General features: G+C 37.4%; 2 protein-coding genes across 2 annotated transcripts; one reads left to right on the top strand and one right to left on the bottom strand.

The window, feature by feature from the left end:
- The first annotated feature begins 5829 nt into the window (after window positions 1–5829).
- LOC120068471 (protein transport protein Sec61 subunit gamma-like) lies at window positions 5830–7776 on the top strand. Its single transcript, XM_039020260.2, has 3 exons — window positions 5830–6099; window positions 6191–6306; window positions 7491–7776. The coding sequence occupies exons 1-2, from the start codon at window positions 6006–6008 to the stop codon at window positions 6304–6306; spliced, it is 210 nt and encodes a 69-aa protein (XP_038876188.1). The 5' UTR covers window positions 5830–6005; the 3' UTR covers window positions 7491–7776.
- Window positions 7777–7813: 37 nt separating this feature from the next.
- LOC120068461 (plant/protein) lies at window positions 7814–10354 on the bottom strand. The gene is made up of 7 exons (XM_039020249.2): window positions 9998–10354; window positions 9859–9902; window positions 9286–9343; window positions 8640–8733; window positions 8376–8460; window positions 8217–8282; window positions 7814–8054 (listed from the first exon to the last, which is right to left on the bottom strand). Exons 1-7 carry the CDS (start codon window positions 10113–10115, stop codon window positions 7953–7955), a joined length of 567 nt encoding a protein of 188 aa, XP_038876177.1. The 5' UTR covers window positions 10116–10354; the 3' UTR covers window positions 7814–7952.
- Between the last annotated feature and the right edge of the window lie 10802 nt (window positions 10355–21156).

The raw sequence follows: 21156 nt of genomic DNA, 5'->3' as shown, positions 1-21156 counted from the left end.
GCAACATTTGCCTCACGTCCTTTCCTCTCCTTACTTTTCAGTAAAGATTGGTATGTCTGCAACTCGTTGAGGAGTGTTGCAAGGATATATTCCACTTTGTTAAGAATTGCATTGCTAACAAAGTGTAGGAAGCTTTCCGGCAATGAATGCAGGATTATGCTAACCTGACTGGCCTAATCGATTCTAGACCCATTCATCTTCGCCACATTGAAGTGGACCATCATGTTAAGCACATGTTCACGAATAAAGGTGCCTTCCTTCATTTTGAAGTTGAAGATGTATTTAAGCGCCTCGTGCTTGAGCTGTCCAGACAGTTGTCAGAACATTCCCCGCAGGGACTCAATGATCTCACGCACTGAGACCATGGGCTCAGGCTTCTTGGACAACACGTCGCTAAGACTGGCCAAGATATAGGCTTGAGCCTTCTAGTTTGCATGTGTCCAATGCTCGTACGCCTCCCGAATATTTCGAGCAGCGTTAGAAGCTGGAATAGGAGGATGCTCCTCCGTAAGGGCGAACATAAGGTTCTCGATGATGAGTATTATCGTGATCATATGTTTCCAACTAGCGTAATTGTCAACAGCTAATTTATCAATGCTTAGCAAAGCAATAGTGATTGTAGCCATTTTAAAACCGTTGAATTAATTTTAGCAAAATAGTTACCAAGTACCATAAGTGATAAGACTTCTATTTCGTAATGAAGCCCCAACAAGGCAAGACAAACGTCACCGGTGAGGTGATCAGATGCCCCTTCATTGGGATGAGACACTCTCAACCATTAGATAGAAACAACTTTTGGAACTGGACCTAACAGCCACCATTTGTTCGGTCTAAAATTGTTAATCCTTAACAATTCCACGTAAGCGTAGCCCCTCATTTTTGGCCCCAGAGTCCTACCCTAATGCGCCCATTGTAGGGAAAAAGTAGATTAGGACAAAAGACTAAGTAACCTTATCCTATACAAGAGATCAAAAAAATAAACGTGCAAAACTGCCATCCTATAGGGGTACACTCCCAGGGTGCCTCAAGGCGATGCGCAGAAACCTTATTCAACCTAACGAGAGAGACCGTGGGATATGCTGTCGCACGTCCCGCTCCCATTTACTATGAATATTCTCTCCATCCACCTTGATCTTGACCTACCTAAATACCATCCTTTAAGGGGACACTCTCAGGGTGCCACGAGGCCGAGGATAGATCTCACGGTGTGAAGAATAAAGGGAGAAACATGAGAGGTTTAAATGAAGCATCAGATACCCCAAGTATATCCCACTGAATGTTCTACCTAGGGGTTCATTAACCTAGACAATTCGGCTACTGATTTTAGTCTAAGTAAACATGCAACGAAAGCAACAAGGATCAATAAGCATTCTAATTCATTAATTTTGGCTTTGAATTTAAGCATGCTCATAAAATATAAAGTGGGTTTCATCACATACCTTTGAAGAACACCTTGAATCACGATTCTTAGCTGCAAATCTTCTCCAAATCTTGTTGTGAACCACCTCAAGATCTTCCCTACTATTCTCTTGCAACTTTAGATTAAGTTGTGAGACTCAAAATAAGCTTGAATGAAGGGAATTTGGAGAAGAAACACATTGTTGTACCTACTTGAAGAGCACCTTCTTCAACTCAAATTTTCAGCAAAAATTCAACTAATGCATGCTCGATTTCCACTTCAATCTTCTCTATTTATTACAGGACTATCATATAATGGAGAAGCCTGCATGAGGTGTAGCTCATGCTTAGAGAATTGAAGCAAAAATAAGTGGTTTTTGAGTGAGCTATGAGTGGAGTTTTCCAACTTTTGATTTTCCAATCCTTTTGTGTTTTACAATTTTAATTTTGTTTTATAAATTGATTTCCAAAATCAATTTAGTTTTCAAAATTAAAAACTTTACTAATTTTACAAAATTAATTTCAAAAATTAATTTTCTAATAAAATTAATAATAAATAATTTAATTAATTTAATATCAAATATTAAATTGTAAATTTAATATTTAAATCATATTTAAATATTAATTAATTGTCTAATTCTGTTTAATTTCAAAATTAAAAGCGTAATTATATCTCATAGAATTACTAATTTCCTTAATTCTAATTTGAATGTTTCATATTAACTTATCACGCTACTTTAAAGCTAATCCATTTACGAGCTAGTAGGGAGTCCTTGTGGACCTACAGATCATGGGCTCCAACGATTTAAGATTAATTAGTTAAAACTCTTTACACCGATTTAACCCCCATTCGTTAACTAATGGGTCACTCCACTAAAGCCCATAGTTGCATTCCCCTCACTGTAGATGTATTATGTCCACTCGATATAACCATGATTAGTAAACCCTTCACAGGTTGTTCGTACTAACGACTGGGTCAAATGTCTGTTTTATTGGGAATGTCCTAGAACTCACAGTTCATGTTAAACATTCTATTTTATCAATAATAATGACTTGTTGATTTTGCATCTTATTATGAAAATCCAATAAATGCATCCTTGGCCATAATCTGAATGTTGTAACTTTATGTAGTGACATAAACAGGATCAAGTTGATAGTACATAGCCTAAATGGTCTAATAAGTATATGGTTGAAATTAGGTATCTCATCCTGGTAACACTATTGGATGCAGTCCACTCTATAGTTGTTACAAGAAGTTGTAATGTGCTACAAACGATGTGATGCACAAATCGTTCATGTTGAGACATGAGAGTGAGGGTATCCTATGCAATGAGTCTGCATATAGACTGGACCACGAAAATAGTCACTTTTCTTTATAACGACCGTTTCCTGTTAAAACTGACTATTTCATTTATTATATAACCTAGGTTAACTCGATCTTAATCCTGAGCTAGCTATGAAGTTCTTTTTGTTCGGGATTATCCTTTGATCTGCAAACGGTGAGAGTAGTCCAACAACACTGTTCAATAAGTTTACCATTTTGGGGATAAGACCGGATGAATAGCTGAGGACATAGTCTTGCAAAATGAAATTCACTCCTACCCTATTTAGGGTTAGCAGATAGGTTGTTCTCTTAAATACTGACTCCAGGTCTTGAACAATTGGGGCCCTACCTTCTTATGATAGAGAAGGGATTTGATTCATAGAGATTATGAATCAAAATTGTTCATTACTTAAGGAACAAGATGTATTCACAGGGGTAAAATGGTATTTTTGACTTAGTTATGTTTACGAACAATCTATGGAGGATCGACTTACTAATTATGGTTATTAAGTAGACATAATATATCTACAGTGAGGGGAGTTCAACTATAGGCTATAGTGGAGTGTCCCATTAGTTAATGAATGGGGGTTAGATAGGACTAATGAGTTTAACCGATTAATCTCGAATCGTTGGAGCCCATGATCTGTAGGTTTGCGAGGTTCCCCTACTAGCTCGTAAATAGATAACCTTTAGGGTAGCTTGAAAAATTAATTTGAAACGTTCAAATTAAATGAAACAAGAGAATATATATTTAAACATGATTTAAATATATGAAGATGATAATTATGCAAAAAAATTAATTTAATATTTGATATTAAATTAATTAATAATTTAAATTAATTTAAGAAAATCATTTTATGCTTTAAAAAAGAAAAATGAAAATTCAATTTATGCATGTTGCACAAAATGGAGATTGAACTTTTTCCATTACCTTCATCTTCATGCTCACACAAAGGCCATTATCTTCTCTTCATTGGTTCTCCAAGCATCAGTTGTAAGTCATGCACTCCAATTCTTTGCATGTTCATCTACAATATATAAAGAAGATTGGAGTTATTTGAGAAGAAGGAAGAAAAATTACTGTGAGAAGAAACTATTCCTTTTATCGGCTACTGTGAATTCTTCTTTGTTCTTCACCTCTTCAAGTTGTTCTTGAGTCCCACAACTCTGTCTAAAGCTCCAAGAGCATAGTAGGGAAGGCTTTGAGATGGTTCATGGTGATATCAAGTGAAGTATACTGTTGTACAAACGATTTCTTAAAACCCTCTTTTTAGAAAAACATGTTTTAGTTTCTGTCAAAATTAGTGAATTTGAATGCTTATGGATCCTTGATTACCCCCCCCCCCCCTGCGGGAGATTACCTCATATTTCTTAAATCCCACTAATCGTCCAATGAACAATTGTTTTGTGATCCAATCAACAAACTGAGTCCCTCTCGGGTCAATGAGAGGGTAGGGCCCCTTGTTCAAGACCCGGAGTCAGCACTTAAGGGAACAACCTCTCTACTATCCCTAAAAGTGGGTAGGAGTGAATTCCATCTTGCACCCTATGTCCCCAACTATCTACCCGGTCTTACACCTGAATGGAGGTTTATTGAGCTGACATTGTTGAGTCAACCCTCACCTATGCAAATCTAAGGATAATCCCAAATAAACAGGAGTTCATAGTTAGATCAAAATTAAGGTCAAGTTACCTAGGTCATCGTTTTAAAATAGTCAGTCTTAAACAATAAACAGTGTTATAAAGCAAGAGTGACTGATTTTGTGGTTCGATCTTGTACAAATGCATTGCATAGGATGCCTCCATTCCTCATGTCATAACATGTATGAATTAGGATCACATTGTCTATAGTACATTACAACTCCTTGTAACAACTACAGAGTGGGCCGCATCCAATAGTGTTACCAGAATAAGGCACCCAACATCATTCATATACTATATATCATTTTGACTATTTACTCGAACCTGATCCACTTTTATGTCTCCACATAAAGTTCAAGTACTCATGTAGTAGTCATGGATCTTTTAGTTTATTGGATTTATTTCTAAAAACGAAATAAGCAATATGTATTTTCAATGACAACTTATTGAATTTTCAGAATAAGTTTTATTATTTACAAACCACGAGTTTTAGGACATAAAACCCAACAAGATATTGCATTTTTAGTAAATTTATTAGCTAGATATAGTTCTTCTCCTACAAAAAGACATTGAAATGAAATTAAGCATATACTTCGTTATCTCCAAAGAACAATCGATATAGGTTTGTTTTATTCAAGTAAATCAAATTTTGATCTAGTTGGTTATGCAGTATCTGGATATTTATCTGATCCACACAAAACTAGATCTCAAACAGATTATCTATTCACGTGTAGAGGAACTGTTATATCATTGCGATTGATGAAATAGACTATAACGACCACTAACTCAAATCATGCTGAAATTCTTACAATTCGCAAGGCTAGTCGAGAATGTATATGACTAAGGTCAATGACTCAACATATTCGTGAAACGTGTGGCTTGTCTTCTAATAAAAATCTTCCAACAATATTATACAAAAACAACACAGCTTGCATAGTCCAAATCAAAGAAGGATATATTAAAAGAGATAGAACAAAACATATTTTATCGAAGCTTTCAAAAGTATAAATTATATGAAATATGTACTTTTTTTCTTTCACTAGGATTTTTTCCCATGTGGTTTTTTCCTAGTAAGGTTGTAATGAGACATATTTCATATATATAATGGGCATCTAAGAGGGGTATTATAAATATTATATAAAAATAATAGAAGCCCATTAGTGTCATGCTTAGTGTCCAATGCCAAATGTCATTTTCTCGTTATCACATGTGTTAGCTATGTGTCATTCAACGACTTATGCATAGTGTCCAAGTGTGTCACTTTTTACTTGCCAAAATTTCCTATAAATAAGTGGTCATTTGTGGATTTTGTTGAGATATATTGGTTGATATATTTATTAATATTCATGTTCCCATTGTGGCTTGTTTTTACCCACAAATTCATAACCAAAAAAAAAAAAAAAAAAAAAAAAAAATTGCATTAGGGTCTATTAAACACCAAGTAACTTTCTTTACCGGGTGGAAGAACGAAACCATAAATTAAAGGGACATATCGACAATTTGTGATGAAATTATAGTCAAATGATATTTATTGGCTGTTTAAGTAATTTCTCCAAAGTTGACTATTTGGCTATCTTCTTCGTCTTCTTGTTTTTGGTTCTTTGTTTTGTTCGACATCAGACGACCCGCACCAGAAACAAAAATGGACGCCATTGATTCCGTCTTCGATCCACTCCGGGAGTTCGCTAAGGACAGCGTACGTCTCGTCAAGCGTTGTCACAAGCCCGATCGCAAAGGTATAATTTCCGAATTCCTTTTCATCTCTTTGTTTCAAACTTTGGCGGACATCTTTTAACCAATCTCCTCTGTTTCGCGAGATTTTTGTAGAGTTCACAAAGGTCGCGGTTCGTACAGCGATTGGCTTCGTCGTGATGGGATTCGTCGGTTTCTTCGTCAAGCTTATCTTTATCCCCATCAATAACATCATCGTTGGATCTGGCTAGGTAACGATTTGGGTTTTTTTTTTTTTTTTTTTTTTTTTTTTTTTTTTTTTTTTTTTAATTGCTATTTTGAAGTTATTTCACTTAATTTCTCTAGCTAGCTTTCACTGTTTCGTGAATTAGGTACTCGTTTGATTGTTTCTCGAGTTTGCGTTTCTTCAATTTTAGAAATCTTCAAGGTAATTAGGTTTGATTTATGTAGAATTTATGTGTTCGACAAGTTTAGTCCCCTTTCTAGTCTTGAGCATCAAATGAAATTGGGATTTTGGAGAGACAAATTGGAATCTACAGGCTAAAGAAGCTTCTCCTTGATTTTGGTTATGCATATTTTCTTGGCACGGGAACGTGTTTCTGAACCCTAGAAAAAAGAAATTATTGGAGGTGAGAATAATATGGTTAATGTTTTTAGATTGTTAGGTCAATCTATATCTAGGGCATATGTATCACGAAGGGATAAATGTTTTAATTGTTAGATTAGTGTTTTAGCTATGATTCTATGAATTGAATTGCCTAAGTTGGCCGTTGATGGCTTGATTGAGTCTCTTTTCTACATGACTCTTCTTGGCTGTTTCTTTAAGGTTATCCTTATAGATCATATTCCCTTTCATACAAAATTATATCCTGAGGAGTTCTCTCACTATTCCATACCGTTTGCACTGTCAGTGAATAATGTAGGATGTATGGAACTAAACTAATCTTCTCAAACTCTTACAACCATGAGAAAACACATCTAATCTTCTATCTCAATCGATGCCGATTGCACATTGTCAGCTATATAGAGGAAGATTCTTGCTGGGTAGTTTCAATTGACTGTTCGATCTACTTTTTTACTGACTCCTGAGCTTAATACATAGAATGAGGCTCCATTATTCCAGTTTCCAGACGAAACAGGAGGAAACTCATCAAGACTCTACCCTTATCTTAGAATATACTAAAGATGGTGGAGACCAGTTCTCGCAGGGAGAACCATTTGCCTCATTTTTGCATAAGCATAGCGATTGATGGAATTAGGCATTCTACTTTTTGAGGACATGATTGCACACTGTTTTCATTCCCAAATAACAGTTGAATGTAATAATTGATCGGTGTGATTGTTTGTTGGCTTGAGCCCTTTTTGAGACAACATTATCTATACGTAGGTTCTACCCTTTGACGGTCATTCATTACCCGTTGAATCTGTTTTGCAGACAGCTGAGGCCAACAAAAGAGCAGGCCGGACAGAATAGAAGGGAACTTAATCTACTATTTCAAATCCTTACCGGTGTTTTTATTAGTTTAAAAAGCTTAATTTCTTTTCTACATGGGAAGTACCAAACTCCATCAATGGCTGTAATGAATTGTCAGGATTATGTCTTACTTCCTGATTAATCCAATGTCTTACTTCCTGATTAATCCAAGGTAACTGGTTAATTTAGAGTTTGGAACAAGTTTTGGCTTTATGATATGAAAGTTGGCTTCATCTTGGTATGAAAATTAATAGTACTCTCCTCTCTCCTTCATCTCGTCAAGCTTCGGCAAATTAAACTATTTAACTTAGACATGGCCAAGGAAGCCAAGATTTTTTTCAGTAAGGTGCAGTCGTGCGCTTGAATGCACGACATTTTTGTATAGTAGATGTTTCATGTAGCATATCATTTTTTTGTCAATGACTAAACAGAGAGACTCTTCCTTTGAACAATCTCTTGAATATCTTCTGATGACATAATCGATGCCGAACTATCAAATTCTGCACTCTCCAGCTGCTGGTGCAACTGCAGACACAAACGAGAAACAGAAACATAAAGACACCAATATGTAGTTAAAACAACAATTTAATCGTATTACAATTTGTTCATCGTTTCCCTCAAAATAGTTCTTGTTGAAAAGTATTTGGTTCTCATTATTTATGTAGATTGAAATAGAGAACTGCAAACCTTCTCGAGAATGAGGGATTGATCATCAGAGTGTAGCTTGCGCATATGTTTCAGCATCTCCAGTTGCTGTATGAAGAGTACATTCAGTTTCCAAGCATACTATTCATATTCAAAAGAATTGCTTTCCATAAATGTGGGAAATAAAGGTTGTCACCTTACCTTTTCATGTAGTAGTTGTTGATTATGCATTTTTTCAGCAAACTCATCTGGTTCAAGCTCTGCTTCATCACAAGCCATCTCTTCCCTATCATTTTTTTCAGAATAATTTCATTTGATCCATGAGCTAGAGTTCAGAACAAATCAAAAGGAAGAAGACTACATTTTCACTTCATATGATGAGTTGAAAGACAGTCTTAAACTCTGCATTTTTTTTCCCCTTTAGGAGGCTAGAGAGGTATTGTTCTAAACAAAGAGATGACTTACACAGCGACAAATTTGTAGAAATGAACCATCAGCTCGTGATCATTCTCGTAAAATGAACTCACTTTCCCTAGACAGGATATACCAAATCCGGCGTCTGTAGAAGAAACAAAGATCAACACAAGCATAAATGTTCTAGGTTATTGGATTGTGAAAGATGGCTTGTGAATTGTGTTAAAGCTAATAACACAACAATCCAGCAGAAATCCAGCAGAAAGAGAAGTTTTAGGTATGTTTTAATCAAAGAAAGAATTTGCTAATGCTCCCTTTGATGATGACTTGTATTGAATTTTTGGTTGTCTTGTTTTCCAAAAGCTTATTATAAAATGCCAAAATAATCAGTAAACAAACAAGCTTTGTTAAACAGAACACTAGAATCAAAATGATCAAACAAAAAGTTTAAAATTTATGGAATTGGAGAGAAACCTGTAAATCATAAGAGAATACGAAGCCACTACCAGATAAGATGCTTCACAGGCTCTTTATCAAGAAACTAGAACAAGCAGTTTCCACTATTCAAATGGGAAAAATTGAGCCAAAAAGACGCTCAAAAGAAGAAGAAAAAACAACTATTCATGATTTCAAGGAAAATGACAAACAAAAGAATAGGCAAAACTTAACAAACAGTAATGTACTAGAAAAGACTGACCAATCCCCATTTCAGAAAAAATCTCCTCCTGAATTGCTGTTGTCACAGCAACAGCTTCCTGCAAAAGGCAACAAAAGCTTCCAGACTAAGAACAACTCATTGAAGTACCAAATACTTCTCATCATCTACAGTTGCATCAACAGTTCCATCAGAAACTCAAATTCATTATGGTTTGTAAAACCCCCCAAATCAAAGTATGAACCTAAGAGCTAGGTACATAACATAAGGACAAAAAGGAAAAAGTACTTAAGAACACAGCAAGAAGATTGGCAGATGGAAGAGCTATAGAGATTTAAAAGGAAATTCCTCACAGACCCAATTCCACCATAAGAAACCACAAGTTTTCTGCCAACCAGATGTGGAAGAATTGGGTAGTTGTCCTATGAGATTAGCCCAAATGCGCTCAAGCTGCCCTATTTCCCCAAACAAACAACATACAAACAAATAAAACAAACCCATTTCCCCAATTGAAAAGCAATGAAACCCCATTTTGTTCTAGGCAGTAACAAGCAAAAACAAAACATGTAAATAAAAAATCCATTAAAGTAGCAACGAAGTTTGAAGAAGATTCACCTGTTTATCATCCCTAACAGCATGGGCAATCCGTTTCTTCACATCTGCAAGATTAAGGGCAGAAAGAAAAGGATGATTTAGGGGAAATGAGGAGTGGGAAAGCAGAAAGAAAAAAGGGGGGGAAATACAAAATTAGAACCAGAGAGAGAAGTGAGGAGAGAGAAGCGATTGAAAAGATGAAACAGTTGGTCTCTAGAAAGCATCAAAGGAACAGCAGGAGCGGTTTGAGGAATGCCGGAAGAAATCGTCATTGCCATGGCTGGAAGGAGAGGTAGAAATGGCACCAAGATTGTCCCTTTTACGCGCCAAGAAGATTAGTTAACTCAATAGGACCCTTTTTCCCGATTCGCAATTCGGCTTCTGCAGATTTTTGCCATTGATTTGGAGTTTGGAGGAAACAAGGAAGGAAAGTTAAGTAATTATGAATGGCCCTGATTTGAATCCTTGGGGTTCTGTCTTTTTGTTTTTGCCACCATTAATGCTCTTTGCTTGGTTCAAAATGATTTTGTTTTTTGTTTTTTTGTTTTCTTTTTCGAAAAGATAAACTAGTTCGTCTTCCGTTGGTTTTGGTAATGTTTTATTATTAATGTTTAAATGTCTCTCTCTTCTTTTTAGAAAGGTGTGATTTTCATATTTGAACAGCTTTATTTTTTCATTATAATCCCTTCAAGGTCTTGGGTTTTTAGACAAAATTGTGAAAACCACCTAGAGAAGTGTGACCCTTAAACTTTCATGAATGTAAAAATTAAATATGTTGGTGTATGTACCTCGCTTTGAGCCCTCTTCACTTCTTCAACCTTCTTTTCTGGTCTAGACATATCATTGGAGCGAAATGTGAGCTAACTTGTAAAAATACTCACACCAATGTGTTGTCGACACAAGTACCGTTTGATGTCTAACTCAATATAGAGAGTATTTAGTTCGTATAAGCACAAAGAGAATTACTTACTCTTTGAAATTGATGGTGTGGGACTATTCATAAGGCTTATCATCTAACTTTCACTTGAGATATGTGTAATATTGATTGTGTCAAAATAGGTGTGGTCCTTAGTGTTAAAGAGTGTTGAGCTCAGCTCCACCATTTCCCTTTTGATGAAAGCTCAATTGATTGACTTGAGCTTGAGGATTTGACTTTTTCCTTTTAAGGCTTGTGGACCTCAAATAGGCTTTAGGATGCTTTGAGCTTAAGTCTTGCCTCGAACAGTTCTCAATAAAATTCAGTTTACGATTTTACTCTCTTTGTCTCTTTTTTTTTTTCTCTCTCTCCCCCTCCCTTTCTCATTTTCCTAAAGCTTTAATTGTAAAAACAAACTCGAAATTTATATTTCAATCCAAAAGTTGTGGAGTGTTAGAGTGGATTTTGTTATGGGTTCAAAAACATAATTTGGGTTATTTTCTTCTCATATTTTCTTTTTCTTCATAAGATTTGCTTCTAATTCTTTTATCTGCATTTCCTTTCTCATCTAATCCTTTCGATTTTATGGATAATCTCCAGGAAATTCTTATAAATAGAAAAATCTTTAAAATTGTTAAACTCATTAACTAACGATATGAGATTAATTGGCTAAACTCATTAACCAAGTTAATATATACTCGTTAACTGTGGATACACTCTACTATAGACTTACAGTTGCACTATTCTCACTGCAGATATATTTATGTGTCCACAGATATTGATCAATAATAGCAAGTTAGTCTTTCACGAGTGTTCGTAACACCAATTAGGTCAAATTACCGTTTTACCCCTAGGTTACCTCTACATGTTTAAGTATCAATGCTCCTTTAATGAACATCCTATTTGTGGTCCAACAATCAAACAGAAACTCCTCTCAGGCTAGTGAGAGGGTAGGACCCTTTGTTCAAGTCCTTGAGACATCACTTAATGGAAAATTCATCTACTTACCCTAAAGTCAAGAAGGAGTGAACTTCATCTCGGGGAATTATGTTCCCAGCTTCCCACTCGGTCTTATCCCCAAAATAGTAGGCGTATTAAGTCGGAGAGCTGGTCATTCTCACCCATACAAATCAAAAGACAATCTCTCATGAACAAGAGTTCATACCTCACTCGAGATTAAGACTAAATTGCCTAGGTCATCCTAATGAAGTAAAAACCTGACTAGTCAACGAAGTTACATATAGTGGTTACTTTTTCATGGTCCAGCCTTATGCAAACTCATTGCATAGGATACCTCCACTTTCATGTCATCTACATGAATGTGTTGGATCATTGCATTTGTATCAAATACAAAGTAGGTTGTATCCAACATTCCCAACAATCTCCCACTTGGACTAATACTCTAGTGAGATAAACATATAAATATAATGTTTTACAATGTTGAGGAATGTAAAGAAAATACAATAAACAAGAGCATCCATATATCCTTCACATTCTCTCACTTGCCTTAGATTATGAAGCCCATAATCCTAGTCTGACCAGGTGACCCTCGAACACTTTAGTCAAGAGGGCCTTCGTAAACGGATCAGCAAGGTTATCTTTTGAGGCTATCTTCATGACCATCACGTCTTCTTGGTGTACGATCTCCCTGATGAGATAGGACTTTCTTTCGATGTGTTTTTCACGTTTGTGACTTCTTAGTTCCTTTGAATTTGTAACTATTCCGCTGTTGTCACAACAGAGTAATAGGTAGATGCATATTTGGAACCACTTCCAATTCTATCAGGAACTTGTGCAGCCACACTGCTTCTTTAGCTGCTTTGCATGTAGCTATATATTCTACTTCCATCGTGCAGTCAACTATACAACTTTGTTTGATGCTTCTCTACACTATAGCTCCTCCGTTAAGAGTGAAAACTGATCTTGAAGTAGATTTCCTAGAATCTACATCAGTCTGAAAATCAGAATCAGTGTATCATGTAAGGATCAAATCCTTAGGCCCATACACAAGTATATAGTCCTTTGTTTTTTGGAGATACTTGAGGATGTTCTTGACAGTATTCCAGTGATTGTGTCCAGGGTTAGTTTGGAACCTACTGACGACTCCAACTGCAAAGCATATGTCAGGACATGTACACAACATAACATACATTAGACTCCCAACTGTCGATACATATGGAATTCTTTTCATTTCCTCAAATTCTTGAGGCGTCTTAGAGCATTGCTCCTTTGACAAATGAATTCCATGTCTAAAAGGTAACATACCCTTTTTGGAATTTTGCATATTATATCTTGACAACATCTTGTCAATATAAGATGCTTGAGATAGTACTAGGATTTTGTTCTTGCGATTCCAAAAAATTTGAATCCCAAAAACGTATTGAGCATCTCCCAAATCTTTCATTTAGAATTGTGATGCTAACCATCTCTTTACCTCAGCAAGGAAACTTGTCTCATTCCCAATGAGTAAGATATCATCAACATAAAGGACCAGGAAAGCTACAGTTTTGTTGATTATTTTCTTGTATACACAAGGTTTGTCAACATTCTGTTCAAATCCATAAGACTTGATCGCAGTGTCAAATCTTATATTCTAGGATCTAGAAGCTTGTTTTAACCTATAATGGATCTTTTAAGCTTACAAACCTTTTGTTCTTGACCCTGTTCTATGAATTCTTCTGGTTGAGACATGAAAATACTTTCATCAATATGGTCATTCAAGAAAGTTGTCTTGACATCCATTTGCCATATTTCATAGCCATAATATACGACAATAGATAAAAGTATTCTTATTGATTTTATCATGGCAACAGGAGAAATTATTATAGTAGATATGTGATATCAAACTATAAGGTAAAAATATAATATGATTATATTTATTAATAATTTAATTGGTTAATTATATGATAATTAACCTAAAATCTCTCTCAGACATGCGTTAGTGGGGAACAACATCGGTTATTGTAACTGATGAATAAAAATGAAATTTGCTTCATTTTGAATGGTTCGGAAAAAAATCAGAATTTTTTGCGTGGGTGTGAAAACATAGTCGATCGCTTAAACTCGAGGGCCTATACGATAGTCGTTCAACACCTAAACGATCGCATACCTCGCACCTAAACGATCGCATACCTCGCGCCTAAATGATCACCTACCTAGTGCCTAAACGATCGCACACTAAGTCCTAAATGATCGGTTAGCTTTCTTAAACGATCGTATAGTATGTTGTTTTTGCTAAATGATCGCCTACTATTTTCTAAATGATTGTTCAGTAAAATCTACACAATCGTGTAGTTTTTTCTAAGCGATAAGCATTTTGCTATGCAATAGCTTCATATTCTCTCCCACTTGCTTATCGCCTACACAATTGGTTCTTCCTCTTACTTCTACCAAACTCATCGAAGACCATGCTTTGGGTTCTCACTCCGAGAATACCTAAGGCTTCTTTCTGGTGGTGTCGTCCCCGCTGTGTTCGTGTGTTTGCAGTTATTCGTACTGCTGTAGGCGACGCATCTGCTGGGCGTTGGTTATTCGGGTAGAGATCTTCCGCTACATTGAGTTCCATAGTTAGAAGAGCATCTTCAACTGGTATGAGAACTCTCTCTCTTGTTATTTTGTTGTTCAAAGCATGTCGTTAATTACTGTTTGTTTGCATAACTGTGTGTTTGAATGTATATGGTGTATTTCTGTCACTGTGAAATTGGAGTGATCCGAATGCGCTCATGGAACTCTTCGTTAAAAAATCCTTCAATTGGTATCAGAGACAGGATCTGATACTCCAATTTTGTATGTTCCAACGAAATTACATTTACGTTCTTGGTAGATGCATTTCTACATCGTTTAATCGTTAAATTGTTGTGGATGCGCAGGATTAATGGATGTTTTCGTGGATGATTAGCCTCGGTTTGATTTAATTCTTTTACATTTGCGGTTGTTTGTAAAGACCCCTGCGTTTTTGGGCATTAATAATCGTTATCAAGTCTGTATGCAAATTCTGTTTGAGTTTTGAGTCGTTCGTGAAGATGATCGGAGCAAGCGTTGTGGTTCTTTGAGGAAGAAGGCGATCAAGGGTTGATCGTATCATGCAGACGATGGAGTACATGATCGTTATTGATCGCATCATGTAGACAATGGGGTACGCGATCGCTAATGATCGCATCGGTTAAATGATGGGGTATGCAATCAAGGGTTGATCGCATCGTGTTGACGATCGGGTACGCAATTGCTAAGTATCGCATCGTGTAGACGATTGGATGCTCGCGTATCGTTTAACACACGCGCGTACTGGACGATCATTTAGGTCAGCAAGCTTCATCGCTTAGTAACTGACTAAACGATCGCTTAGTAACGCAAGGTAAATCATTTACCTATCACCGCGTTAAGTGATCGCATAAACGATCAGGCTTCGCAGCCTCGTTGTCGTCTACGCGATCGTTTATTTTTTCTTCCATCATCTAGTGTGCGTTGGATGATCGTCTACCTACAGCATTTACTACACGATGGAGTCCTCTTGGCAGTTCAAGACCCGGTTCACCTGTGAACTGGTTTGCTCGATGAAAAATGTAATAGATAGGGTTATTTCATTTCAGTTTTTGTAAAGGCTCATCCCGGTCCATTAATTCTTTACTTATTACATGCAATGTATGTTTTTTATATGTTATATGGTATGCACATATAGTAAATCCCACCTTAGGTTATGCAATGATCATGCATCATTTCTTTATTGTAATTGTTATAATTTAGAGAAGCATGATTTAATTATGTAAGTGCACGCTCATGCATTATATAATATAAGAGTTATATTTATGCATGCATAAAAAGCATTGACGTGCATCATCTTTATATTATAATTGTTATAGTACAAGGGTGAATGATAGCATGTTTGCTTGGTTATTACGCATTATATAAAAGTTATGTATAGTAATGACCGGAAATTGCATAAAGCATGGCACATAGGTTACTTTATAAATGTTATAAACATCTCGTTGTGCACAATGGTTTTAGTTGTTTCTTTTTAAAAGTTAAAGAGAAATTAGAACTAAAAGAAATAAGAAAGACATGCATGCTCACTTAGGTTTAATTCATGGTTTTAAAGTGTTTAAACTTGGATAATATGACCTAAGATCACGGTTCTAATATGATTAGCAACCCTAAGGCTTTAATCTTTTAATCAGTTTAATAGGATTAAATTGGCTAATAAAAGGTTAAAATGTAGCAAATCTATCTATAAGGGACCTTTTGTCTAAGGCAGGTTCTGTCTAAGCTGGGGTATTTAAGTTGACGGAAACATAACACCCCTACCTGGGAACTTACCTAGAAAGGTGAATTAGATAGATTTGATGCATGCATGCAAGTTAAGGACAATCCATTAAAGTGTTTAAATGTGACTACTTGAACTTGTATATTTTTTCATAGACAAACGTTGTTTATGAGCAGAGTTTAAAAAGACAACTTAGACTAAAATTAGTAATCGGATTGTCTAGGTTAATGAGCCCTAGGTAGAACATTTAGTGGGAGGTACTTGGGGCATAAGATGCTTCACTTAAACCTTTCACGTTTCTCCTAAAAAGTTCACACCGTGAGATCTACCCTCGGTCTCATAGCACCTTTGGCGTGTCCCCCTAACGGATGGTGTTTGGGTAGGTTAATATCAAGGTGGATGGAAAGAGTGTTCATAGTAAGTAGGAGCGGGAAGTGCGACAGCATATCCATTGGTCTCCCTCATTAGGTTGAATAAAGTTACTGCGCATCGCCTCGAGGCACCCTGGGAGTGTCCCCCTAAAGGATGGCAGTTTTGTGCGTTTCTTTATTTGATCTCTTGTAAAAGGATAAGGTAACTTAGTCTCTTGTCTTAATCTGCTTCTTCCCTATGGTGGGCTCATTAGGGCGGGATTCTGGTATCGAAAGCGAGGGGTCACACTTACGCGAAATAGTTAAACGTTAACGATTCTGGACCAAAAAATAGTGGCTGTTAGGTTCAGTTCCAAGAGTTGGTTCTACCTAATGGTTGAGAATGTCTCATCCCAATGAAGGGGAAACTAATCACCCCACCGGTGACGTTTGTCCTGCCTCATTGTGGAATCATTGCAAAATAGAATCTATAACTTAGGGTACTTAAAACTGTTTTGCAAAACTGATTGATTTAAAAGTGGTTTAGCAAAATCTAATAAAGTTTTGTTCATATTTTCAGCAACTTTTTCAAAATGGCAACAGCCATGTTGGCATTGTTAAGTGTCGAAAAACTTACTAGCGACAATTTTGCAATATGGAAACACATGATCACGACATTCCTAATCATCGAGGATCTCATGTTCGCTCTCACAAAGGCTTGTCCTCCTATTCCAGCTCCTAATGCCGCTCAAAATGTTCGAGAGGCATACGAGCGATGGACAAGGACGAATGAAAAGGCCCGAGCCTACATCTTGGCAAGTCTTTCTGAAATCTTGGCCAAGAAACATGACCCTATAGTCCCTGTGGAGGATGTTTGGACAACCGTCTGAACAGCTTATGCATGAGGCTCTTAAGTACATATTCAACTCCAAAATGTAAGAAGGCACCTCTGTTCATGAATATGTGTTTAACATGATGGTCCACTTTAATGTGGCAGAGTTGAATGAGTCTACCATCGATGAGGGCAGCCAGGTTAGCATAATCCTGCATTCTTTGCCGGAGAGCTTCCTATACTTTGTTAGCAACGTGATTCTTAAAAAAGTGAAATATAACCTTACAACTCTCCTCAAGAGTTGCAGACCTACCAATCTTTACTGAAAAGTAAGAATAGTAAGAAGGGTGAGGCAAATGTTGCTTCATTCTCCAGGACGTTCCATAGAGGTTTGACCTCAAGAACGAAGTCTGCACCTTCTACTTCTAACTCTGCACAGGGGAAGAAAAAGAAGGGTGGTAAAGGAATAGGGAAGGCACCTGCTAACCCATCACCTGTTGCCCCAAGGAAGCGTGCACAGGTTGCTAAGGGAAAGTGTTTCCACTGCAACAAATATGGACACTGGAAGAGGAACTGTCCTCGGTATCTGAAAGAGAAGAAAGCAACCAAGGCCAATAAAGGTTAATATAATTTACTCGTTTTTGAAACTTGTTTAGTGGAGAATGATGATTTAGCCTGGATAATTGATTCGGGTGCCACTAACCACTTATTCTTCTTTTTAGGGGATTAGATCTTGGCGACAACTGGAGGCTGGTGAGATGACAATGCGAGTAGGCACCGGACACGTCGTCTCAGCTGTGGCAGTGGAAGGGCTCTAGTTAGCTTTACAGAATAGGTTTCTTGTTTTGAATGATGTATATATTGTTCCCGAACTAAAATGGAACCTAATTTCTGTAAAGTGTTTATTGCAATGTAAATATACTATCTCTTTTAATATGGGTAAAGTGTTTATTCATAAAGATTGTGTTTTTATTTGCACAACAAATCTAGAATCGAATTCATATGTGCTAAGGCCATTAGCCATTAATTCCTTCCATAATACTGAATTGTTTAGAACTGTTATAACTTAATCAAAACATCGACGTATTTCTCCAAAAGAAAATGCCAACTTTGGCATCTTCGTCTAGGGCACATCAGTCTCAATAAGATTGAGAGATTAGTGAAGAATGGACTTCTAAGTGAGTTAGAAGAAAATTCTTTACTAGTGTGCGAGTCTTGCCTTGAGGGTAAGATGACTAAATGACCTTTTATTGGAAAAGGTTATAGAGCCAAGGAGCCTCTTAAGTTAGTACATTCTGACCTTTGTGGTCCTATGAATGTGCGAGCCCGAGGTGGCCATGGGTATTTTATCAGTTTTACTGATGATTACTCCAGCTATGGGTATGTTTATCTTATGCAATGGAAGTTTAAATCCTTTGAAAAGTTTAAAGAATTCAAGGTTGAAGTTGAAAACGCATTGAATAGACGGATTAAAACACTTCGATCAGATCGAGGTGGAGAGTTTTTGGACTCGATATTCCAGGACTAAATAGAACATGGAATCGTTTCCCAACTCTCAGCGCTGGGTACACCTCAGCAAAATGGTGTAATGGAGAGGAGAAATAGGACCTTGTTAGACATGGTTCGCTCGATTCAGTTACGCTTCCTTACCGAACTTGTTTTGGGGTTTCGTGTGGAGACTGCGACATACATACTCAACTGTGTTCCCTCCAAGAGTGTTGCAAGAACTCCTCTGGAGTTGTGGAACAGGCGTAAAGCTAGTTTACATCACTTCCGCATTTGGGGTTGCCCTGCACATATGCTTGAGGCTAATCCCAAGAAGTTGGAACCACGGTCGAGGTTATGCCTCTTTGTAGACTACACCAAAGATATATGAGAGGGTTATTTTTATGATCCGGTGGAAAATAGGGTGTTTGTTTCAATAAACGCTACTTTCCTGGAGGAGGATTATATAAGGGAGCATAGTCCACGAAGCAAATTCGTGTTGTGTGAGCTTTCCAATGAAACTACTGAAACTTTAACAAGAGTCGTTGAAGAGTCTACTACATCAGCAAGAGTTGTTGATGGGAGTTCATCCAGTAGGTCGGTTCCACCTTAAGAGTTGAGGGAACCTCGATGTAGTGGGAGGGTTACAAACCCCTCGTTCGCTATCTGGGTTTCACGAAAATCCTTGCTATGGTAGCAAAGGCGACGTTGAGGATCCGTTGTCTTATAAGAAGGCAATAGGGGATGTTGACCGAGATGAATGGGTCAAGGCCATGGATCTCGAGATGGATTCGATGTACTTCAACTCAATATGGGATCTTGTAGGTCAGTTTGATGGGGTAAGACCTATAGGTTGTAAATGGATCTACAAGCACAAACGAGGTGCTGATGGGAAGGTACAGACCTTCAAGGCTCGACTTGTGGCAAAGGTTATACCCAAGTAGAGGGAGTCGACTATAAGGAGACTTTCTCGCCTATTGCAATGTTAAAGTCGATCTGCAACCTCATGTCCATTGCAGCTTATTATAATTATAAGATCTAGCAAATGGCTGTCAAGACGGCCTTTCCGAATGACAATCCTAAGGAGACCATTGATATGGTGCAACCCGAGGAATTCATAGCCCAAGGTCAAGAGCAAAAGGTTTGCAAACTGAATCGGTTCATTTATGGACTGAAATAGGCGTCTCGATCTTGGAACATACGGTTTGATACTGCGATCAAGTCGTATGGCTTTGACCAAAACGTTGATGAATCTTGTGTCTACAAGAAGATCATCAATTCTTCAGTAGTCTTCTTAGTGTTGTACATAGACGATATCCTACTCATTTGGATTGATGTAGGTCTACTGACTGCAGTTAAGAACTGACTAGCGACCCAATTTCAAATGAAATATTTAGGAGAGACTCAGTTTGTTCTAGGTATACAGATCTTTTAAGATCGTAAGAATAAAGTGCTAACAATGTCTCAAGACAAGATGTTGCTCAATTACTCGATGCAGGACTCCAAGAGGGGCCTACTGTCGTTCAGGCATGGAGTCACTTTGTCTAAGGATATGTGTCCTAAGACGCCTCAAGAGGTTGAGGAGATGAAACGGGTCCCATATGCGTCTGTCATTGGCAGTTTGATGTACGCGATGCTCTATACTCATCCAGACATCTGCTATGTTGTGGGCATAGTCAATAGGTATCAGTCTAACCCAAGCCAGGGTCGCTGGACTGCAATGAAGAACATCCTCAAGTATCTTCGGAGAACGAGGGACTACATGCTCGTGTATGGTTCTAGGGATTTGATCTTTACCGAATACACGGATTCTGACTTTCAAACTGATAAGGACTCTCGCAAGTCCACATCAGGGTCAGTCTTTACACTTAACAGAGGAGTTGTAGTGTGGCAAAGCACTAAGCAGGGGTGCATCGCCGACTCCACTATGGAGGCGGAGTACGTGGCGGCTTGCGAAGCTGCTAAGGAGGCCGTCTGGCTCAAGAAGTTCTTAACAGAACTGGAAGTTGTTCTAAATATGTCTAGGCCCATTACTCTATATTGCGATAATAGTGGGGCGGTGGCGAACTCCAAGAAGCTAAGGAGTCACAGGCGCGACAAACACATAGAGTGGAAGTATCATCTGATCCGCGAGATAGTGCATCGAGGGGATGTGATTGATACGTTATTTTATGCAATGAAATAATGGTGTAGAATGCGATGGTGGAATATGCATTATGCATGCAAGTTTTCTCAGTAAGACCCAAGTATAAATCCTACTGAGTTGCCTGGTAAGCCCAGGGTCGAACACAGGGACTAAGGCAGACAGTATGCGATGGTAATTTTAGATCAATTTGCAGTAACAAATAAATCAAAGTGTTGGTTGGTTTGTTATTTAAGGTATAAAATGTATGTGGTGGATTTGAGAAAAAAGTAATTATACGATAGATACACTGAGTATGCAAAGGAACGGATTGAGAAGGTCTTTAACTAGCGT

This window comes from Benincasa hispida, chromosome 1, assembly GCF_027475165.1.
Source record: "Benincasa hispida cultivar pf3 chromosome 1, pf3_genome.v1.1, whole genome shotgun sequence".
Lineage (NCBI taxonomy): Eukaryota > Viridiplantae > Streptophyta > Magnoliopsida > Cucurbitales > Cucurbitaceae > Benincasa > Benincasa hispida.
This window is presented reverse-complemented; position numbering and strand designations above follow the sequence as displayed.